We start from the raw sequence: 20735 nt of genomic DNA, 5'->3' as shown, positions 1-20735 counted from the left end.
ACATTTTATTAACTTTAATACTTTTTAGATGCATTGGGGAAATCAAAAAAATTAAAATAAAATCTCATTATCTTTCCCGCCTAACTAAAACCGCCACAGATTAAATATATAAAACGCAACGAACCTGCATAGAGTATAGAGCTGTGGTTCTCTAAAGAGGTTGTAACAGTCGTCACAGATCCTGTCGAGGCGGGCGAATATGGCTGCGTCGTAAACGCCTTTACACTGTAGGTTGAAGAAGGAGCGCCTCGCGACGTGGTGCGGCGCCGCCGCCGGGGGCGCCGCCGCCGCGCTCACCGCCAGCGTCACCAGAGCCGCGCACACCACTTGCACTGAACTTAGATGCATCTGTAACAAATACATCACAAATGAGTACTTCTAATAATAAGTCATCTTTGAAATTTATCACACAACTCTATTTAGTTTCAAACTAAGCAGAGCTAATATTATTAGTAAGTAGTTAGCTACAAATAATTTGAATAAATCCATAGACAACAAAGTTTGTTCACGTCACGTCACGTGGTACTAAAATATTTTTCAAGATTTTTTTATTTATACTAAAGACATAGGAAATGGCCAGCCCATAAATTCAGATATATTCATTTATACAAATATTTATTGTGCGGAGTTTGAAACCACAGCTATTTAAAGGTAAAAGACCACTAAAGTGTAATGAGATTGTATGTATGATTTTCAATTGGCGCGAATCTGGGTCTTCAATATAATTCTATGTTGTACTCACATCTGAACCATTTTAGAACTATGTTTTACTGAATGTTGCTGTAGTTAGAAATTTAATAAATATAACTACTTATTAATGTAGGCAAGAAAATTGTAGCTAGTAAATTATACCCAGATTTGTATATGAAAATAGTGTAGCCTAATTATTTCAACCTACAAGCGGTATAGAGCGAAATAAGTCTATGAATAATGTTCAACTATAAACCTACGTAATTACTAGCGGTTGGATTATATCTAATACCCGCACTAATTATCGCCAGTTACAAGTCGGGGGCTATTAGTATGACGGTTGATAATTAGGAATATCCTTGCATAACTGTTCAAGGTACTGCCACGAAAAACCTAAAACGTGTACCTATAATATAAGACGGGCATTAATAGTTATTTTTTTTTTTATTGAGAGATTGTCAAAAAGCTAAGCTGTAAAAAATAAAATCAAATATTCTGTCAGAAAAAGAAATAGATAATGTAGATTTCTCGAGCGCGGAGATTGATATTTAGAATAAATGTAATATTGGAAATATACATTTTTTTTTTAAAGTTCATTTAAAACTTGTACAAAGTAAGACAGATAAAAAAGTACAAATAAATATAGATAGATGGTACCTAAGCCTAAGGTTATGTAGGTCTATATAGGAGCATTAACAACTTGAAACTGTTACTCGCATCGCTTCCATTCTCATTTGGCGACAACTGCATTAAAGATAATCTCAATGCACGCCGAGGTGCCATTTTGTCTATACACACCGACCAAGTCTACAAGATACCTGCTTCTGGGCGTTATCCTAAGAAAAGTGAGAGAAAGGCGAGTCTTCGTATATTGGACATCGACTCGAGAAGGCTTTTCCAAGTTTTGTAAACAAAATAAATTCGATATATTTATGGTAAGAAGGCGATGAACATAAACGTTTCCATTGAAATGCAAGTACATTTCAATATAAGGACGCGAGGAACCGTTGAGTATCTATTTATTTAACGTGCTATTCGCAACGTTATTTATAAAACGTTTATTATTAGACGGTAATCGTAGGCAATCTGTTTAAAATTATATCAACTCCATTAAATTTATAACAGAGACGCTCTCTGTTGGAATAAATTGAAGACATGTTTCGATATAATGAAACATCCGGCACGAAGGATCAATTATTCGCGCTCGTGTACTTTTTGCATAAGAAAATCGTGAGTATCCTAGACTGAATGCATTTTATCTTCGCGTTGGGTGGTAGCCGGGCTGTCTAGCTCGTCGACTGTAATTACTATGCACCCGGAGTGCGCGTGAGTGCGTTACGAAGGAACGTTCACTTGATGTGTGGTGCAATATACATCGTACATTATAATACTATTCACATATACTCGTACTGAACAACCAGACGTTTAATTGAATCGAAGCACCGACACACTTTCTCGTATTCCCGCAAGTTAAACAATAAGCGAGCCAGAGATCGTGTTCATTAAAATATTCGCATGCGAAACCGAACGGGCCGCATAATAGCTTTATTATAAATCTGAACATGAATCAGCGGAGCCCCGGGGCGCGTTACATGTCTCGTTATCGCAGAAGAGCTCCGAACAAAGCGGCCGCTTTACGACAAACCCCGCTAAAAACAGGTTGTCGATACAGTGGAGCCAGGAAACGCTTCCATCACAGGCAACACTGAACCATTAATCTCATTGTTTATGTTCGAACTTCAAGTACTGTATAATGGAGCGCGAATTTAATCTCTTGCCGGCGCATTATAAGCAGTTAACTTATTAAAACAAGATTACATTTTAATGATAAGTGTCCAATAACCTCAAAAGCATAGCGAAGGTGGTCCGCGGCTAGTTGATCACGGCACTATATTTACACTTTACGGCAGTCCACTTAAGTTAATCGTTGTCCACTCACTTTACACTTTATGGCGGGCGGGCGGCGCACATTAATCCGGTCGGGCAACACCGGCGGACATTAAAATGGTGATAAATGCTGCCAGCTGGCGGTAGAGATGTGCCGAGTCGGCCTTTTTGGTACTCGTTAAAAAAATACATCAAAACAGAGGATTCGAGTAAGTACGGGACCCCGTTAGGAACTCGAATACTTGTATTCGAGTACATCATTAGACTTAAGTAATATTTCAAATGATTTCTGAAGCTTATTTTGAAAAAAATACGAATAATATTCATTTAATTAATCGCTTCGTTTAGAAAATTCCGTAAAAAAATAATGAAACGACAAAAACGAAAGAATAAAGTTTACGATAAAGTCGTGACTAGTATTACTGTATTAGTATTGGAAGTATACGAAACTTATGTTCGAATATATTCGAATACAAAATTCGGATCATAATATTAGGGCATTGGGTACTCGATTAGTAGAATACCTAATAGGTTATCGAGTCAGTCTCTCTCGGACATCACTAGTTGGTGATCTCCTGCAAACGTACCGCGTGGCCGGCGATTAAGTTCGCGGCATAATCGTTGCGACACTGATCGGGAGATTGCGATCGAATGTTCTAGTGATTCGTTGAACGCAAGGATATGAAGTTATAAATAAGTCTAAATAACATACTTAGTGGCGTAACTATACCGTGTGAGATCTGCGGTACATTAATCGAATGAGATCTCCCCCTCCCCCTCCTTTATCTAATAAAGCTCGACGCTATAGTTTCTTTTTTACATAATATGCTATTAAATCAATATGTATATTTACCAACACTATTACAATTGATGTGTATATTTCTGGTCTTACTTGAAAATATCTTATTGCAATCTTGATACTTTATTTTTTATAATTCATGCATGTTTTTGAGTTAACGCTTTAATTCTTAAATTGATGAAGTAATTGTTTTTTTTTTTGTTCAGTTATATGATTTTTTGATGGGTGAAAATGGTATGGTAACCCCACCTGCGCTAACGGGATACACTGGCGGAGCACCAGTGAAGGGTAATAGATGAGAATGAAAACAGGCCAGTTAGCCCATCATGATGAATTCATCAGGAATTAACCATGATAGTTTCCAGGGGGGACCGCGAGGAGGTCGACCTGGTTGGGTATATTGCTAGCAATGGGATTCTCAGTCTCTATTACTAACAATCCCTTTCCCCCCAGTAATGTGATTAGACTTATTTTGTTTAATGCCGCTACCATTAGTGTACGTGTGTGACTGCCAACACTAGAAGATTGACCACCACTATTACTACCAGAAGTTTCACACTCTTCCATATTAGCCGCCATTTCCGAGTAGTGATTATCTCCTGATCCTCAAACAAGGATACCCTACTTCATAATGAACCAGATGACCACCATCTGAAGGTACAACGCAGCACACTCAGACCCTTTTTTTTTAAGTTTGTTTCCTAAACTGGGTAGCATTTAAGCAAAGCAACGTTATATTATATTATATTATGTTAGTTGATTTCCAAAATTAATGTAGATTGTGTTTCACAAAAACTAACCGAATTCAATTGTGACAAAACCAGTTTTTTTGGTCTATAAACTAAACTACTAAACTAATTTGGATAAAGTTTCTATGGGACCAATATGTAAGTACATTCTTTCAGATAAAAAAAGAATTTTCCAAATCGGTTCACTACTAACGGAGTTATGAGGTAACAAATATTAGCAAAAAAAGAAAACGTAAAACCGAGTTGAGAACCCCTGTCTTTTTAAAGTCGGATGATTAATAAAATCTATAACTAGAGTTCTTAAATGTTCCAGATGTTCTAAATAATTATATAATTGTACTAAGAAACGTATATTAATGCGATATCCTATGATATCGAGTATTACCTATCTATAACACATAAATTATGGTACCTATAGTAAAGTTACATTAAATGGAAAGTGAGAACCTGTTAATATGATCGAATCATCGAGAAAAGTGATATTTTTTATGCAACTTAGACCGGCAAACAAGCCGACGGTCCACCTGATGGAAAGTGGCAACTATTTCTTATTATAATATCAGCCGTTAGCAGCTGTCTATTGCTGAACATAGGCCTCCCCTTGGGAGGTTTTGCTAGTAGTTATCATGCTTGGTAGTTGGGTTGGTAACCGCAGTTAGGTGGGGGAAACGGATTGTTAGCAATGGAGTTTGAGAGCTCCATTGCTAGCAATATGCCCTATTAGGTCGACCTCAACGTGGTTCTCCCTGGAAACCAACGTGAACAATTCTTGTTGAATTCGTCACGATGGGCTAACTGACCTGCTTCATCCTCACCTATCATCCTTCACTGGTGCCCCGCCGGCGTATACCATTCCATTATCACCCATTAAAAAAAAATCCGCAGTTAGGTTTTGGGGATATTAAAGAAGGTCGCAGCCCTTTTATCAACCATTAAATTTTCTTAGTAGCTTCGTACAACACCCACGGGAAAAGAAGGGGTGGCACATTCTATTCCGGGACCGTACGACACAAGTGGACCATTAAAGCCTGATATGGTATTATGGGAAAATAATACCATATATCCGTATAGCCGTTAATTGTCCACTATTGAACATAGGCCTCCCCCTATTGGGGAGGTTTGCTAGTAGTTGCCATGCTCGGCAGACAGGTTGGCAACCGCAGGTAGGCTTTGGTGACGTTTTAAGAGGTACGCTGCTACCCTTCCCTCGGCCAATAAGTAATATTTACAAAGGTTTCAGAGATGTTTTCTCTCACGAACACTCAGGTTATGGAATGAGCTCCCTGCCGAGGTTTTCCCAAGAGACTACAGCATGGGGTTCTTCAAAAAGGGGTAAAGAGGTTTCTTCAGGGTCGGCAACGCGCGCGTAATACTTCTGGTATTGCAGGCGTTCATAGGGTCCGGTAATCGCTTACCATCAGGTGGGCCGTATGCTTGTTTGCCACCTCAGTGGTATAAAAAAAAGTAATATTTAAGTCAAATTGATTGAAATTACGAAAATTGAATTATGCTTTTGATATATAATGAACATTGTAAGGTGTATGCACTGGTAATTTAACAAACAATAACCTAACAGCCATTCAAATGAATCCAGAGACAATAAGCAGTTATCGGGGCGGCGATCGGCGGCCATTGTTGGAGCCTGCGCGCGCGCAACCTTCGACTGACATCACCTTTGCCGACCTTAGTGACAAATTCGCATTTATGCCCTAACCTCATTTCCTTTTCGTTTCACACGGGATAAAGCATATAGAACAATTTTTTATTTCGATATATGAAGAAGGAATGATGCACTCAACTATGCTAATGGCCGACAGAGAATTCACGATCGGGACCTTCAAAAAATATATAAACAACACGAAAATTTAAAAATAACTGAAGACAAATTGGTTGACCCATCGTGACGAATGCTCTAAAAATTTATGACGATGGCTCCAGGGGAGACCACGTGGGGGTCAATCTGACCGCTAGTCCCGGTTACTGACAATTCTGTTCTCTCCAGAACAAGATGATAATTTTTGCCTTGATAAAAATTGGCTTTCCTGTCTTACTTGAAAATCTATTAAAGTTCTTACTAACCTATAAAGTATTTTACTAACATTACAAATACGAAAATTTGCAAACATGTTTGTTACCCAAAATTGACTATACAGTTTTGAATAAAATTTAAAATACTCCTGGAGTCACACATTCTATGTTTTTCATCCTAATACACATACATAGACAAACCTGCGGAATATATCTATTTATTGATTAAAAACTTCATATTTGCATATCAAGATCCAGAATAGAAATTGTGCAGTCGCAATTTAAATAGAGTCAATTATTATGCATTCCTGTTTCATTGAACACTTGACCAATAAAAAGGAACACTGATCATGTCTGATGACTGGGCTTTCAAGGGTCCATTGTGTCAATGACTGTGTTTTAATACAGAGCGGTTGATTTAAGTGAGATTTAAATGATTGGCATCATTTAATTTTGTTTCTATTACAAGTAGTAATCCGAGTAAATAAGAATAAATCTATACGAGTATATTAATTATGGGGAAATCAATTCAAATTCATTTTATGATTTTCAAACGGTTAAATGAATTTGAATAAAGAATATACAAATATACACATAATAAAAAAAAAAAACATATGCTTACGACTACATAATAAATAAAAAACAACACAATAATACAATACACAATAAGAAGAAAAAAACGTTAAAAAGGTAGAAATAATATAATATTAAAAGTTTTGTAAAAAGTGTTGGCATTAAAAAAAATATTTGTCTATGGTACTGGAGTCTACCAACATGAAGAAAAATCGCGGCCTGTTTGAATGATATTAATCTATCCATGACAAATCGAATCAAACTCACCCGTAAATATTTGTTCCCGATTATTGGCAAGCGCATTCTTAAGACAATCTGCATTGTAGTTGTAATAATTAGAGTTATTGCGCGTACTCGTAGGTTAGAGTCGCGTGATGACCGCGCGTTCTACAATGACAACTAATTATACAAGTGGGTCAACGAGGAGTTAGATGCTGAAAATGACGCGTCACTGACGTCATATGACGTGACTGATCATTGGGGAAGTTCGTAGAGGGATATTTCCTGTAAGTTATTTAGTCTTAAATATTGGGTACCTATATAGGTAAATAAAAGTATTAAATACATTAATATTGTAGTGATGAAATAGGTAGTAAGTTTTGAAGTTGATTGCGTTCGAATTTAAAGGGATATAGCAGTGAAATTATATAGGATTATCCCATGACACACACGCATTTGATCACAAACGCTTTCGGTCACTAGCAAGAAGAGTTACAATATCGGATATAGGCACAGCTCTTCATATATGTATATTCATACAAGTGACAGACTATCATAATTGCCATTTGTCATTTATGCATTTCGTCACAAAATGTTTTAATTATCATTGTTTTAAGTAATTTTGAGTAGTGTATTAAAAAATAGCAAAACATTTATCTCTATTTTTCATTAAAATAATTGTCAATTTTTAAACACGGTATGGAGACAAAATATCTTATTTCACAGGAATGACAACGCATCTTATATAAAACCATATATTGATATAAAAAAAAATTAGAAGGCAATGCCCTCTGAGTTCTATTAGACAGTAAAATTAGAACTAGCACCTTCATCTGTCTACCTAAAGTGTGATAAATATATGCAATAAGCCATTAACAATCTTTAGACTATAATCCATGTTGTGTGATTGATGGCCGACTTTATTTGATGCCAATTTATCGGTCATTTGACACAATGTTTATATTGCGATGCATTTATCAATATTTAAGACAGTTTGCATATATAATATATATTAATAATCGAAATACCACCTAAGTTCTAGTTACCGTGAATAGTACGCCAAAATTGTCCTTCTACGAGGAGAGATTCGTACCCATCACAAGAAGATAATAAGTTGTTATGGAGGAAAGGATTTGATAGTAAAAAGGTCCAACTGATCCATTGCTAGCAATGTACCCTATCAAGTCGTGCTCCACTCGGTTCACTCTGTCATGACTCTGAAATCATCATTGTTAATTATTATTTAACCAATCACCATGGGCCAACTGACCTAACTTCATCCTTACCTGTCATCACTCACTGGTGCCCCGCCAGTGTATACCGATAATGCGGGCGGAATGACTATTTCATTTCCACCCATTAAAAAAGTTATGTAAGTAATAAAATTATAATGGAAATTTAAAAATAAATTTAACGGCTACATAAAATTAACATTTTTCTTCAAAAATATAGTTTTTGGTTTCGCATTAAGTATGGGGACAGTAGGTAAAAGAACAACAAGTGAACGTTATAAAACGATGGCATACTAATTTGTGTCAAGCGTACAATGAAACTTTTGTGTCACACTCCATCGATATGGTATGGTGAGGAACGCGCGCGCCTCGCAGTCTGGTACGCACAGAGGTGGCACGTCGAATTGAATGCACACACGCAATACGCGTTCCGTTCACACGCGCTACCGGCCAATTTATCTTCGAGATTACATACATTTTCCTTGCCCATAGACAACTGTCGGCTGTATATGGTCTTTGTAACTGCATAGCTGAGAAGTCTGTATTGGCTGCGTGAACATTTTTCAATAAAAAAAAAATAGCAGAGCATAGATTAAATAATCTTTGAAACAAGTTCTTTTTTTTTATTTAATCAACTTCGCATAACGTTGCAATTACGAGCACAGTGCTGTGCTAAGTACCTATTTCGTGTTAATTTAATTTGTATTTATGTTTAATATTGGATTTTAAGGATATTTTTCTAAGTTAAATACTATATATTTTTAGCTTTGGACAGCTGATGATAATTGGCACTATCATTCATAAACATTTTTAACTATATGTTGAGTGTACGATATTACAACTTGCAAATAAACAATACCAATTGCCAAGTTCAGCGGCAAGAACATAAACATATTATGCGTAAATATTCAAGAGTAACGTTTAAAAGACAGAAATCGTATTGTGTGTTTGTCCGTGATCCGAATAGGTAGTGCATAGTTATTCCGCGCCGTTTGGTTGTGTGTAAATTATCTATGAATTTGCATTTAACATTGCATACGTATATTATTTAACCGTGTGACTAATATGCGAAGAATGCTATTCAACTTTTTTTTTTCTCTATTGAAACTGGCGAACAAATGACAGCCCACTTGATGAAAGTTGTAATCGTCTCATATTGACATAAACAACACATTATGGCCCACATGCGACATGCATTACTATTTCCAATGAAAGATGTTATGCCTTTATGTTGTATATATCCTATACATTATATTATCTCGTCACTACTGGCCTCTTAGATTAAGGATTTGAACCCAACAAAAGAAATAGATTAAGGATAATTGGTACCTTCTGGTCTTACCCTCTTTTCAACTACAGAGCAAGTAAATAACCAGATTTTTACCAGTAGGTCGCAAATTATGTTGTGTTTATGATATATAGGTATTTTCTGGAATCAGTTATTGTGAAATGTACAAAACTTAGTATCAAATAAACTTGTCAGAGTTATTTTGAGCGATTGGTTAATTATTATAATTTTACATTTAAAATATTTCATATTAAACTCTATTTATTTATTTATTCAGATGTTAATAATTATGTCAGCTGTTCTATTATCGTTTTTACTTTTTGCATTCAATGAAACTCAACTTAACATAGGTTAGTATAAAATTTTTAATTAACTACATAAAACGTAACAAATAAAATTTACAAATAATTTGCTGTTTTAATCTTCAATGTCTTTATCTAATTTCCTATATCTTTTTATAATTGAAATGTGCTAAATAGATGACGGCAAATATTTTATTAAGTGGCAAAAAGTTAATTTTCCAGTTTGAAAACATAAAATAGCGCGAGCATGTAGGTAACCACACATAATTGCAAGTGAGATCAAGTTTGTTTGCGTTGCAGAGCTGTGGACTAGAACTACAGGAATATTATAAATAAAACTTCTTTGATAAGTGCAAGTAGGGACAAAGAGAGCTAAAAAATATCTATAACATTAAAATCATCTAGCTATAAAACTAGTAATGATTTTCTCAGAGAAAAAAAAATGTTCTTGACACAGAGCAAAATTCATAAATTAAGTAAAAATAAGAAAACCCGTTAATTATTGGTAGGTAGTAACTACTTTGTACTCTATTATTAATTAGCACTTATATGTATGTATTAAATGTAATGCATCTTCTACCCAATAATAATTTTGCATGCTTTAGAATATAAGGCGAACATTTGTACTTCACCAATATTAAATATATATATATTGATCAATATCTGTAAAAAACAATGTTCTCGCAAATAAACAAATCTAATCTAATCTACTGAAAATATTACAGATTTAGTCATCTGCATGACACTTCAGTCGCGTTCGTTCTACTATCAAGCAGTTAAATAAGAAATAGAGTTTTAAAATCGTAGTCGTCAGGTACCTCTTTGTACTTTGTAATTTCACTGCCATATCCCACCCTTAAAAGTAAAAAAAAAAACGAAAAAATTATACTAGCACAGTTGTAGGTAAGTAGGATAGAAGAATCCATGCACACGATTTTTGTACGAAGCCTTCCCTGTCTTTTATATTTAAGTATATTTTATATGGACAACAGATACCAAGTCACAGAATTTTCTAGTAATTGTGTACTAAACCAGTCGTTTACATAAACTTTAATATAATTTAGTACAGTAATAATCACTCAACTTTGCCGTTTGCTTTTTCGTTAATAACCTATAATAACCGGTAAATAAAATCTTAATCACCGGTATCTGAAAGGACTAAATACATTTCCGTATATAAAATGTTAAGTGCTTAATTTAATTTTATCCTTATTACATTTTTTATTATCTTTAGTTACATTTATATTATAAAGAATTGATAAAATATCGACTTTAAAATTATAAAAATTTGTGTAGGTAATCAAAATGGTAGTAGAAATAATCCTTAAAATTGGGTCACATATGGTTTGTACAGAAAATACTATTCTTTTTGGATTTCTACTCTTTAAATTTGCACAATTACATGGTTCATTATTAAATGTAGTTAAGTCCCTTCAAAAATACCACAATATATATGTTATAAGAAACCTTTTAGGGTCGACAAGGCGCGCGTAATACCTCTGGTATTGCAGATGTTCATAGGCTACGGTAACCGCTTACCATCAGGTGGGCCGTATGCTTGTTTGCCACCTAAGTGTTATAAAAAAAATCACAACGAATTTCTGAGGTTATATTATCTATATCCGAGACAATTCTGTAATTTTTCGTAAATCGGTCTAAATAAGAAATGAAGTCAACGCTTCATTCATCCAAAGCACCATACCATTGCGCCACAAAGGTTGACTGGGTCCAATAAAATTGCTGATGCTATTACATATGAATAAGGACCACCCCGTTGCACCATGAAAAAAAAAAACATTTTGCAACATATCAATACACAAGCCCACCGTGCGTCGCGAAAAAAAAAACTTCGCGAGTTGCCATTAATCGAATACAGAGCGCGGTACAGATAAAAAATAAATAAATTGAGTCCTATACAGACTCTTTGGTCATGTCTCTGACAAAAGAACAAATACTTTTTAATGGGCAAAAGAGTCGAGAATTGTACAGCCGTCCATCTGACAGGTGTAAAATTACGCTGGCAACTTAACCAGACCAACTGGTCGGTTCTAATGCCGTTGAACCCCACCACTGGGCCTTGGAATACTAGAGATAAATTTAATACAGCATAATAATAGAGTCTTCAACGATTGACGCGTAAGTATAGTTTGCCAGCTGAAACCGAGAGTTGTGGTTACATGCTTATTGTGCTCCATTGATAAAAAGAGAGTAAATGTGTCTGTCTCTATAGTAAGAGTAGAAGGGTACATATATATTTTTTTTTAATTTATTTTTTACAAATGATGTACTTATTTTAAAATGTAACGAACAAGTGCAAATCTTTAAAAGCGCAATTTAAACCTATCAATTTTCTGACATTTAACTAACGGTTTATATAATACACTCCATTTACAGATAAACAAATACTTTACAGGTATCATTCAATACAATTTTATCCTAATTACAACTGATAGGTAGTATTTAACATTAATTATAAATAAATAAAAAAGAAATAAAATAAAAATGCTCTTTTACAAGTAATACATAAATTAAAAAAGAAATTAGTTCTTTTATTATTTCCTTCTATATAAATGTAATTTGGAACGGTAATTTATAGTTCAACAAAATCGCACAAATTGGATGATTTTAGTAAATATTATAAACTGCACTTGTAACTAAACTCTGTCCTGTAATTATTATGAACTCTACTCTGTAACTACTAGATACTCTACTCTGTAAATATCTACTATAAACTCTGCCTTATAATTACTGTCGACTTATTAATGTCCATTAATTCCTCTCTTTCCATAAGTAGGCAAAGTTGGTAAAATTTATTTGAAAAATCAGATCAGGGTGCGATAGAGCTAATATGCTTAAAGAAGGTCCATAAATAATTTAAAAATAAAAGATATATGCTGTACTCTCTACTCTGTAAATACTGTAAGTAGTCTACCTTCGAACTACTTTAGACTTTGACCCGTTTATTGATTGAATAGTTTAATAAATCGTAAATTTTAAAATAAATAATAAATAATTAATTTTTGTTTGTAAAGCGTAAATATTACGTGTATATTTAATAAATATTTTAACGTACCTAACTAGTAAGCATAGATAGAATCAAAATAAATAGATATAGAAGTGATAGAAATTTTGCGTGACTAAGAACGTTGGAATATACCTACACATAATACGAGTATAAAGTTATTTTTATAATAATAAGGAAAATGTATGCAAATAGGAATCATTGGCGCCAAATGACGGTGAATCTGACGTCTACACGTAACTTGTGACCAGGCCAAAACCCATGAATCAATAGACTATACTTTTTTTTTTAAATTTCTATACCTAAAATGTTACGCAGATAGAATTAAGTCATGTTTTCTTATAATGTAGGTAACAGGCCAAATAACTACAAATGTCACTTTTATATTTTATTAGGAACCTATTGCCTTTTTAGTGAAAAATAGATTAATTTCACAAATTAATTACTAGTTTTTCACTGTTGAGTCTATACAAATTATTAATGCTTACAATAATTAATTTATTATAAAATAAATAAGTACATATTTTTATAACAGATAAGTTGACGGTCATCTAATGGAAAGTGGTAAACGTGGCCTGTAGACATGGACAGCGCCATTGTCGTAACAGAATACAAATTTACGCCCATGGTACACCCCATGTGTTGTTTTTTTCTGAGAGTTAAGGTGTTATACCTTCGTAAATTTCAAGGGCTTTCATAGCTGTATCGTATCTTCAAATTGAAACATAGTTGTGCAGGCTCAACTGTTTGGTGAAAGCAAGGCGAGTGGGAAAGAAGCATACATGCTTACTTTTGTACAAAGTCTCCCTCTGGTAATTCTTACTTTTTTTTAATAGGTATTAAAATGTTTATTATTATTTAATGAAAGTGATGATTAAAAAATATTTGATAAAATATCACGCTGCAATTAGACACTGGAAATAAAAGTGGTATAAATTAAAGGAATCAATCATTAAATTCATTTTAGTATATTAATATTTAAACTTATTATAAATTTATAATACAGCGCGGTTTTAGAAATGTTTCCTCCCACGAACGCTCAGGTTATGGAATGTGCTTCCAGTCGAGGTTTTTCCAAAAGACTATAACATGAGGTATTTAAAAAAAAGGTTTTTCAGGGTGGAAAACGCGCGCATAGATTAGCATCAGGTAGAACGTATGCTTGTTTGCCACTTCAATGGTATAAAAAAAATATTAACATAAATAAGACAAACAAACTGCAATCAAGTGCAGAATTTTACAAAGTTTGCACGCCGCTTTTTGCGATATATGAAAAGAAATAACGTGTCAAAATTTACGTATGTATTAATAAAGAGGAAACGGTTTAAAAAAATAAATAAAAAGATTGCTACCGCTGGTAAAATTGAATCAGCGATTGCGCATCATGACTCCAGACAAAACAAAGTCGCAGTACCATCTTGGACGTCGGTTAGTGTCTAAAATTATACAACGAAATTATAATATTACACTGTCCATTTTATTTATTAGCAGCCTATAATTTCTGGAATACTTTGATGTGGCTACATACAGACATAATGTCCGTCTGACTCGGATACATTTGCTGCATAATTCATTAGACGTGTTATACCTATTTTAAGCGTGTTATTACTTGTGATTTTTTTTATTGCATATTGTGTATTTATGGGGTAAGATAATCATAAAATATTATACAACGACTTTTAAAATAATTTGATTGTATGTACGAGGTTTAGAGATCTTGTAATAATCTAAAAGACTTAAAAATTAATATTCTTGTTTTAATGATTGTATATATAATTGGCACAAAAAACCATTGACAAAAAAGTGATGTCCTCTCTACTTTGTTTTTGGCACCACAGATAACTACAAGGCAATTATAAATACATCCCACTTTGATGTATTTGTTTGATTAAAATAAGAACGGGCAATGATAGCGTAAACTATCGGATACACTAAACCTTAGAATCTTCCACCGCATCAGCTGATACATTTTTAAGGTACAATAAATGAAAAATTAAATGTTTTGTATTTACAATAAGCTTGTTCGTATATTTATTTTTTATAATGTTGAAATTAGTATAAGTGGTATACTCTGTTATGTCCATCGTACTGCTCATGTCTATAGGCGACGGTTACCACTTTCCATCAGGTGGTCCGTCAGCTTGTTTGCCATTCTAAGTTGTATAAAAAAAAGTGGTAAATAAAAAGTATAATAATAGTTATATAAAATATAAATTTTACAAACTGTATTTGAAAGAGTCAATCGTCACAAGAGGCAAACTTTACCAAACTACGATTGACTTAATGAATGAATGATAACTTTATTTGCTGGAATACAGGTTAATACATTAGAAGTAATTAATGATAAATAAAATACTCTTTGCATTCAACCGTGTGGCGTACAAATATTTCATTTGGAACTTGTTCTTAAAATTTTGCAATAAAATAGTCAAGTAAATAAAAACATTTCTCAATAAACCAATTGTAAAGTTTTTCATTAAATTTTTTATCTGTCAGATCGTAATATTCTGTGGATAATTTGTTATATATTTTAACTGCTATGTATGTAGTAACAATACTTGTTGTACAATACCAATCTAAGTCGAGGTACTAGTAGATAATGTTGTAGCGTCTATTTATAGATGTCTAGTATTTTTTGTAAACATATTAATTGTACGTTTTTGTAATTAGCATTATGTTTTTTACCATTATTCACGTATGTTTAAAAATGGTAGTTCTCAGGTGAATACAATGAATCATCCTTGTTAGCATATTTTACGTGGCTCGTCAGTTAAAAATAGCAACAATCAAGTATATTTTTACTGCCTTGCCATTGTTGATTTAGTGGCTACATCTATTAATAGTAGGTAGTAAATTTGTCTGTATGCAATTATTTATTTGCTTGTAACTTATTTGAATGGGGATGAGTATGGAGGCACGTATAACGCTTGTGAAAAAATGTGAAAGAATGATTGAATGAAAACTGTGTTATGTTCCATTTAAAGAAAGTGACAATTAATAAAATTATTAAAGATACATTTATTAATTTAATGTAAATACATGTGCCAATTTGGGCAATGTGGCAATGTGACAATGGCAATGTGTCGGGCAGGCAGCCGGTCGTAAAACTAAAAGCCAAATCTTTTTGTAATATGGATAAAAACATATTACGCTGACCTCAAATAATAATTGGGATAAGGGTAGGAAGATGATGACATGTGCCAATTTGGACGTCATTATATAATAATTGTTAGCGTTGTAATAAAATACAATGTATTAAGATTCAATTACAAATTGACTCTTATAGAATTGTTATGAAACAAATAACAAATATAACTAAAGAAAAACATCTAACAGAAAAGTAGAGAGTAACTCACCTTTCTTTGTTACATATTTTTCTCAGTTCTCGTGTTTATAGATAAAATCAAAGACAAAACATTATTCTGTTTCGTGACATAAAATTATTTCTAACTAAATATACAGTTGTACATTTCCACCTATATTTACCAGTGGACGATGGATGCATTTTAATTATGATAATATACTTATACTATGAATTATACGATAATAATTGAAAACAAATCCGTTATACAGATGTTTAAAACAATATCTCATTATACTTATTCATTTCCTCAGAGATTTCAATGTTAATAAAAATCTATGAAGTAAATATAATAATGAGGCATTTATTTCTTTTTCTTTATACGACTTATGATAGTAGAGTCATTCCTATTTTTCTCCATCAAATTTGCGTGCTTATATTTTTGGCAATCGCATCTCTCCATCTAATTGATTTTTATTTCAGTATATACATGCTTGGGGATCTATCAAGCATGTTTATAGTCATAATTTAACTTCATCACTATCCAAGGATATCATTTATATCATTGCCTAAGCACACTATAAAGGTCATAAGGCAATAATTACGTAAATATCCAGAACCTGTTTCAGAGTTTAGTGACACTAAACATCAAAATGGTTTGTATTTATAGACATTCGCAATGTACATTACATGTGTGTTACGCAAAAAGCGTAATTTGCATAATCACTTTCGGTTTATTAGTCATAGAATAAATAAATATGACTATGTAGATATTATCGGATAAAGCCCGATTTCACTCGGGTACATATTATATTTCGCAATCTTATGACGTTAATGCCAGCAAAAATCTTGGAAGTTAATAAATTATACAAATAAAACATTTTATTGACGAGTTTTTATTTAACAGTTCAATATATTTTAATGTCGTGTGTGACGTCCATAGAAAATATAATTCCAACCTTTAGCACTGCGATTGTATATATAGCAAAAAATAAAAGAACACGCTCGACAATTTATTGGCTTACAGATTTATTTGAATTAGTCTGAATATATAAAAAATTATAATAAAATAAAGATAATATATTTATATAGTATTAAAATTCATAATTATACATTCAGTTTACAACAGTATAAATTATGACTAGTTTCATTTCTTCATTTTGTATTTTAGATGTTTTATCGTTATAAAAATTAAAGTTTTGTCATCTCGAGATGAACACGACGCCGAAATAATACTCGAATTTTTTTTTTAAGTTGCTTTACATTTTTATATAGTATTGTAGAAATATAAATAATACATTTAAATTGTTATACAATCTACTTAAAATATGTAATGTTAATTGTCATTATTTTAACCAACTTTCGTCTTCTGCTGGGTACGGATTAAACCGAGTTATATTTGTACAGTTTGTAAGTGTGTTCTATTGCGCTGAAAAATCAACCACGACGTATTTAATCTCTTTTCGTCGTGGTTGGTTTTTTAGTGTATTTTTTGGGGGGAAAAGGGATTGTTAATAATGGGGTAAACCCTATTGTTAGCAATATAGCCTGTCAGATCGACCTACATGCAATGGCCCCTGGAAACCATTGTGATTAATTCTTGGATTCGTCATGATGGGTTAACTGACCTGCTTTCATTCTCACTTATCATCTGCCATTGGTGCCCAGCTAGCGTGTACCGATAGCACAAGCGGGACCACTATTCCATTTACACCCATTAAAATATATATATATATAATATTATCTAGATTAAGATTTATAGCATAAAAAATACATAAAAAAAACTAAAATAATAGTGTTGCACCGGTTCTCGAATACAAATCGGACGACTTATTCGCCGTTTAATATTCTTTTTTCAAATTGTCTGGCGGCCAAGTAAACTTGTCAACTTCGTCTGGCCAGATACATTAAATTTGTTTATTATCAGATGAACCCTGAATTTACACAACTCGAGTGGACCTGGCGCCCGTCCAAATGTGATCGTCTTATCATAGGAAGGATGTAATAATTCACTCCATTCACGCATTTAAAACGTGGGAAGCTCATTCAGTATTATCATGAAAAAGTGTAAATAAATATAGTAACTTTTCGGCGTAGTTTCTGCGAAGTAGGTAATTTTCTTTTCAACTGACATCAAAAGAAGGTTCGTTATTCGAATTTTTCCATTTTTTTTTTGTGATTATGTGACGCGATGTATTTGCCAGTATTAATACCATAGATTAAGGATAGTACTATCGATTCTTAACTCAAAAGATTTAGATTTTTCTTTTCGAAAGAATTAATTTGCATTTCACACAAATTTTTAATGTCGCAGTCAAATCGACCGTTCAATATTTATAATTAAATCAAGGTTATAATAAAAGGAAGTCGTCTTAATATTATTAAAGGTAGTGAATATAATTTTCGCGGAAATAATCTGTATTTATAGGTATAAATGGATGACCTTCAAATGAATGACCACATTGTAATAGCTATGCCCGTGACTTCGTGCATGTCTTTTTTTACAACTTAGAATGGCAAACAAGCTGACGGCCCACCTGACTGAAAGTGGCAACCGTCGCCTATAGGCATGAGCAGTACCATGGACATAATAGAGTATACTGTTTCGCCCATGATACCCCTCATGAGTTGCCATTCCTGAGGACTTAGGTGTTATTCCTCTATACCCTGTAAATTCACGCCATATCCCACCCTTCAAACCGAAACACAGCCATGCAAATACAACTGCTTCACGGTAGAAACACGAATGAGACAGAGGTGCCCAAGCAAACGACTTTTGTACAAAGTCTCCCCCTGGTAAAATGTCTGTGATATAATATTTTATCACAATTTTGTATAACATATTTTTAAACTTATATTATTTTATTTAATGCTGTACTTGACAATAAATATCTATGCAAAAATAACAAATTAATTCCCTCGAAGGATCATTTATGAGTCAACTGACGTTTAGCTAAAAATAGCTGTACTGCCCTAATCAGTCCGCACGTTTTTACTTCAAATGCTTATAAACGGACAAACTGACAAACATAGAGAGAAAAATATTATTTTAGATTCATTATTAGATATACTGAATTTATTTTAAGCAAATAGACAGCTTTTACATCACCTTCCACAATTACATAATTAAATAATTTATCGGTCAATAATATATATATATATATATATATATATATATATATATATATATATATATATAATCTCGTAGCAATGTATTTGTGGTACCACCCCTACGAAACGGCTCTACCTATTTTTATGAAACATTTCATATACGTATGAGAATAGGTCGTTAAGTATATTTCATAGCGATAGGTGATTAAGATGTTCCTATCTCTAAATTATATGGCAGAACAACATTTACCGGGTCCCAGAAAGTCGGCAGAAACCCATTGCTAGGTCGACATCCTTGCGGTTCTCCCTGGAAACTATCATGGTTAATTCCTGATGATTTTATCATGATGGGCTAATTGGCCTGTTTTCATTCTCATCTATCACCCTTCATTGGTGCTCCGCCAGCGTATCCCGTTAGCGCAGGCGGGGTTACCATACCATTTTCACCCATCATAAAAAAAACATTTACCGGGTCAGCTATTGCACAAATAAAAAATACGTCTACAAATATTCAATGTACAGTTTTGACTTCATTAACTACTGTAAGGTTTAAACACCTAAATATTAATAATAAATTGAATTATAAGAATTGAATGTGTCATAAGGACAAATGTATCAATAAATTATATCCCGACATATATACAGCAATTACATAAATCATATGTCTCAGTATTAGAATTTTACATAACCGAACACATTTTATTTGCCTACTGTTAGTAACAATTATGACATTATTAATTATTTTGTGTATCATACTATGTATTAATTTTCAAGGAAAAACAATAATGATGTAAGGGAAAGCACTGTAAGTTGGTAAGGAAACGGAACCGTAGGAAATTAACATTAAAATTAAAAATATATACATACATATATACGAAGCAAAAGAAGACTAGAAACGAAAATATGGCAACTAACTAAGAGAAATAAAAATAAATGGAAAATAACCAAATTACAGCGTCGTGTACAAATAATTTTGGAAAACATTTTATTAATATTATTTGCTAATATTTACAATGCTATAATTAAATTGATATATTTTGTTCATTATGTAATAAGTAGTTTTTTTTTATTAACTTAATTTTTACCATAAAGCAGCATTTTATTATTAGCAGCATTAGGAGCATATTTTATAAAAAAAAAAGTATTAAGAATGAATGTAGATGGCTATAAGAGCAGAGGAAGACCTAAAAAGACATGGATGGATTGTGTGAAAGACGATATGGCCAGAATGGGAGTGAATGCGGAAATGACTGGGAATAGACAAGAATGGAAGAGGAAAACATATTACGCCGACCCCAAATAATAATTGGGATAAGGATAGGAAGATGATGAATTTTTACCATAAAAATGAACATAATAAACAAGCATACCGAAAACCATACGGGTTTGTCTGGGGTGCCATACACATTCTGTTTACTACAACATAGAGAATATGGGGGGAAAGGGATTGTTAGTAATGGAGACTGAGAATCATATTGCTAGCAATATACCTAACAAGGTCGACCTTCTCGCGGTTCTCCCTGGAAACTATCAT

At 33.1% G+C, this 20735-nt stretch overlaps 1 protein-coding gene across 6 annotated transcripts in view; it reads right to left on the bottom strand.

Moving 5' to 3' along the window:
- LOC113521649 (CHH-like protein) overlaps positions 1 to 20735 on the bottom strand; it is a 96434-nt gene that overhangs the window by 4063 nt on the left and 71636 nt on the right. For all 6 annotated transcript variants that reach the window (XM_052900011.1, XM_026907253.3, XM_031909857.2 and 3 more), the window contains one exon: positions 125 to 348. In XM_052900011.1, the coding sequence (XP_052755971.1) occupies positions 125 to 348 (224 nt within the window). The remainder of the gene's footprint in view (positions 1 to 124; positions 349 to 20735) is intronic.

This window comes from Galleria mellonella, unplaced genomic scaffold (genome assembly GCF_026898425.1).
Source record: "Galleria mellonella isolate WM207_F2 unplaced genomic scaffold, CSIRO_AGI_GalMel_v1 utg63, whole genome shotgun sequence".
Lineage (NCBI taxonomy): Eukaryota > Metazoa > Arthropoda > Insecta > Lepidoptera > Pyralidae > Galleria > Galleria mellonella.
Note: the sequence above shows the minus strand (reverse complement) of the source record. Positions and strands in the feature narration are given on the sequence as shown.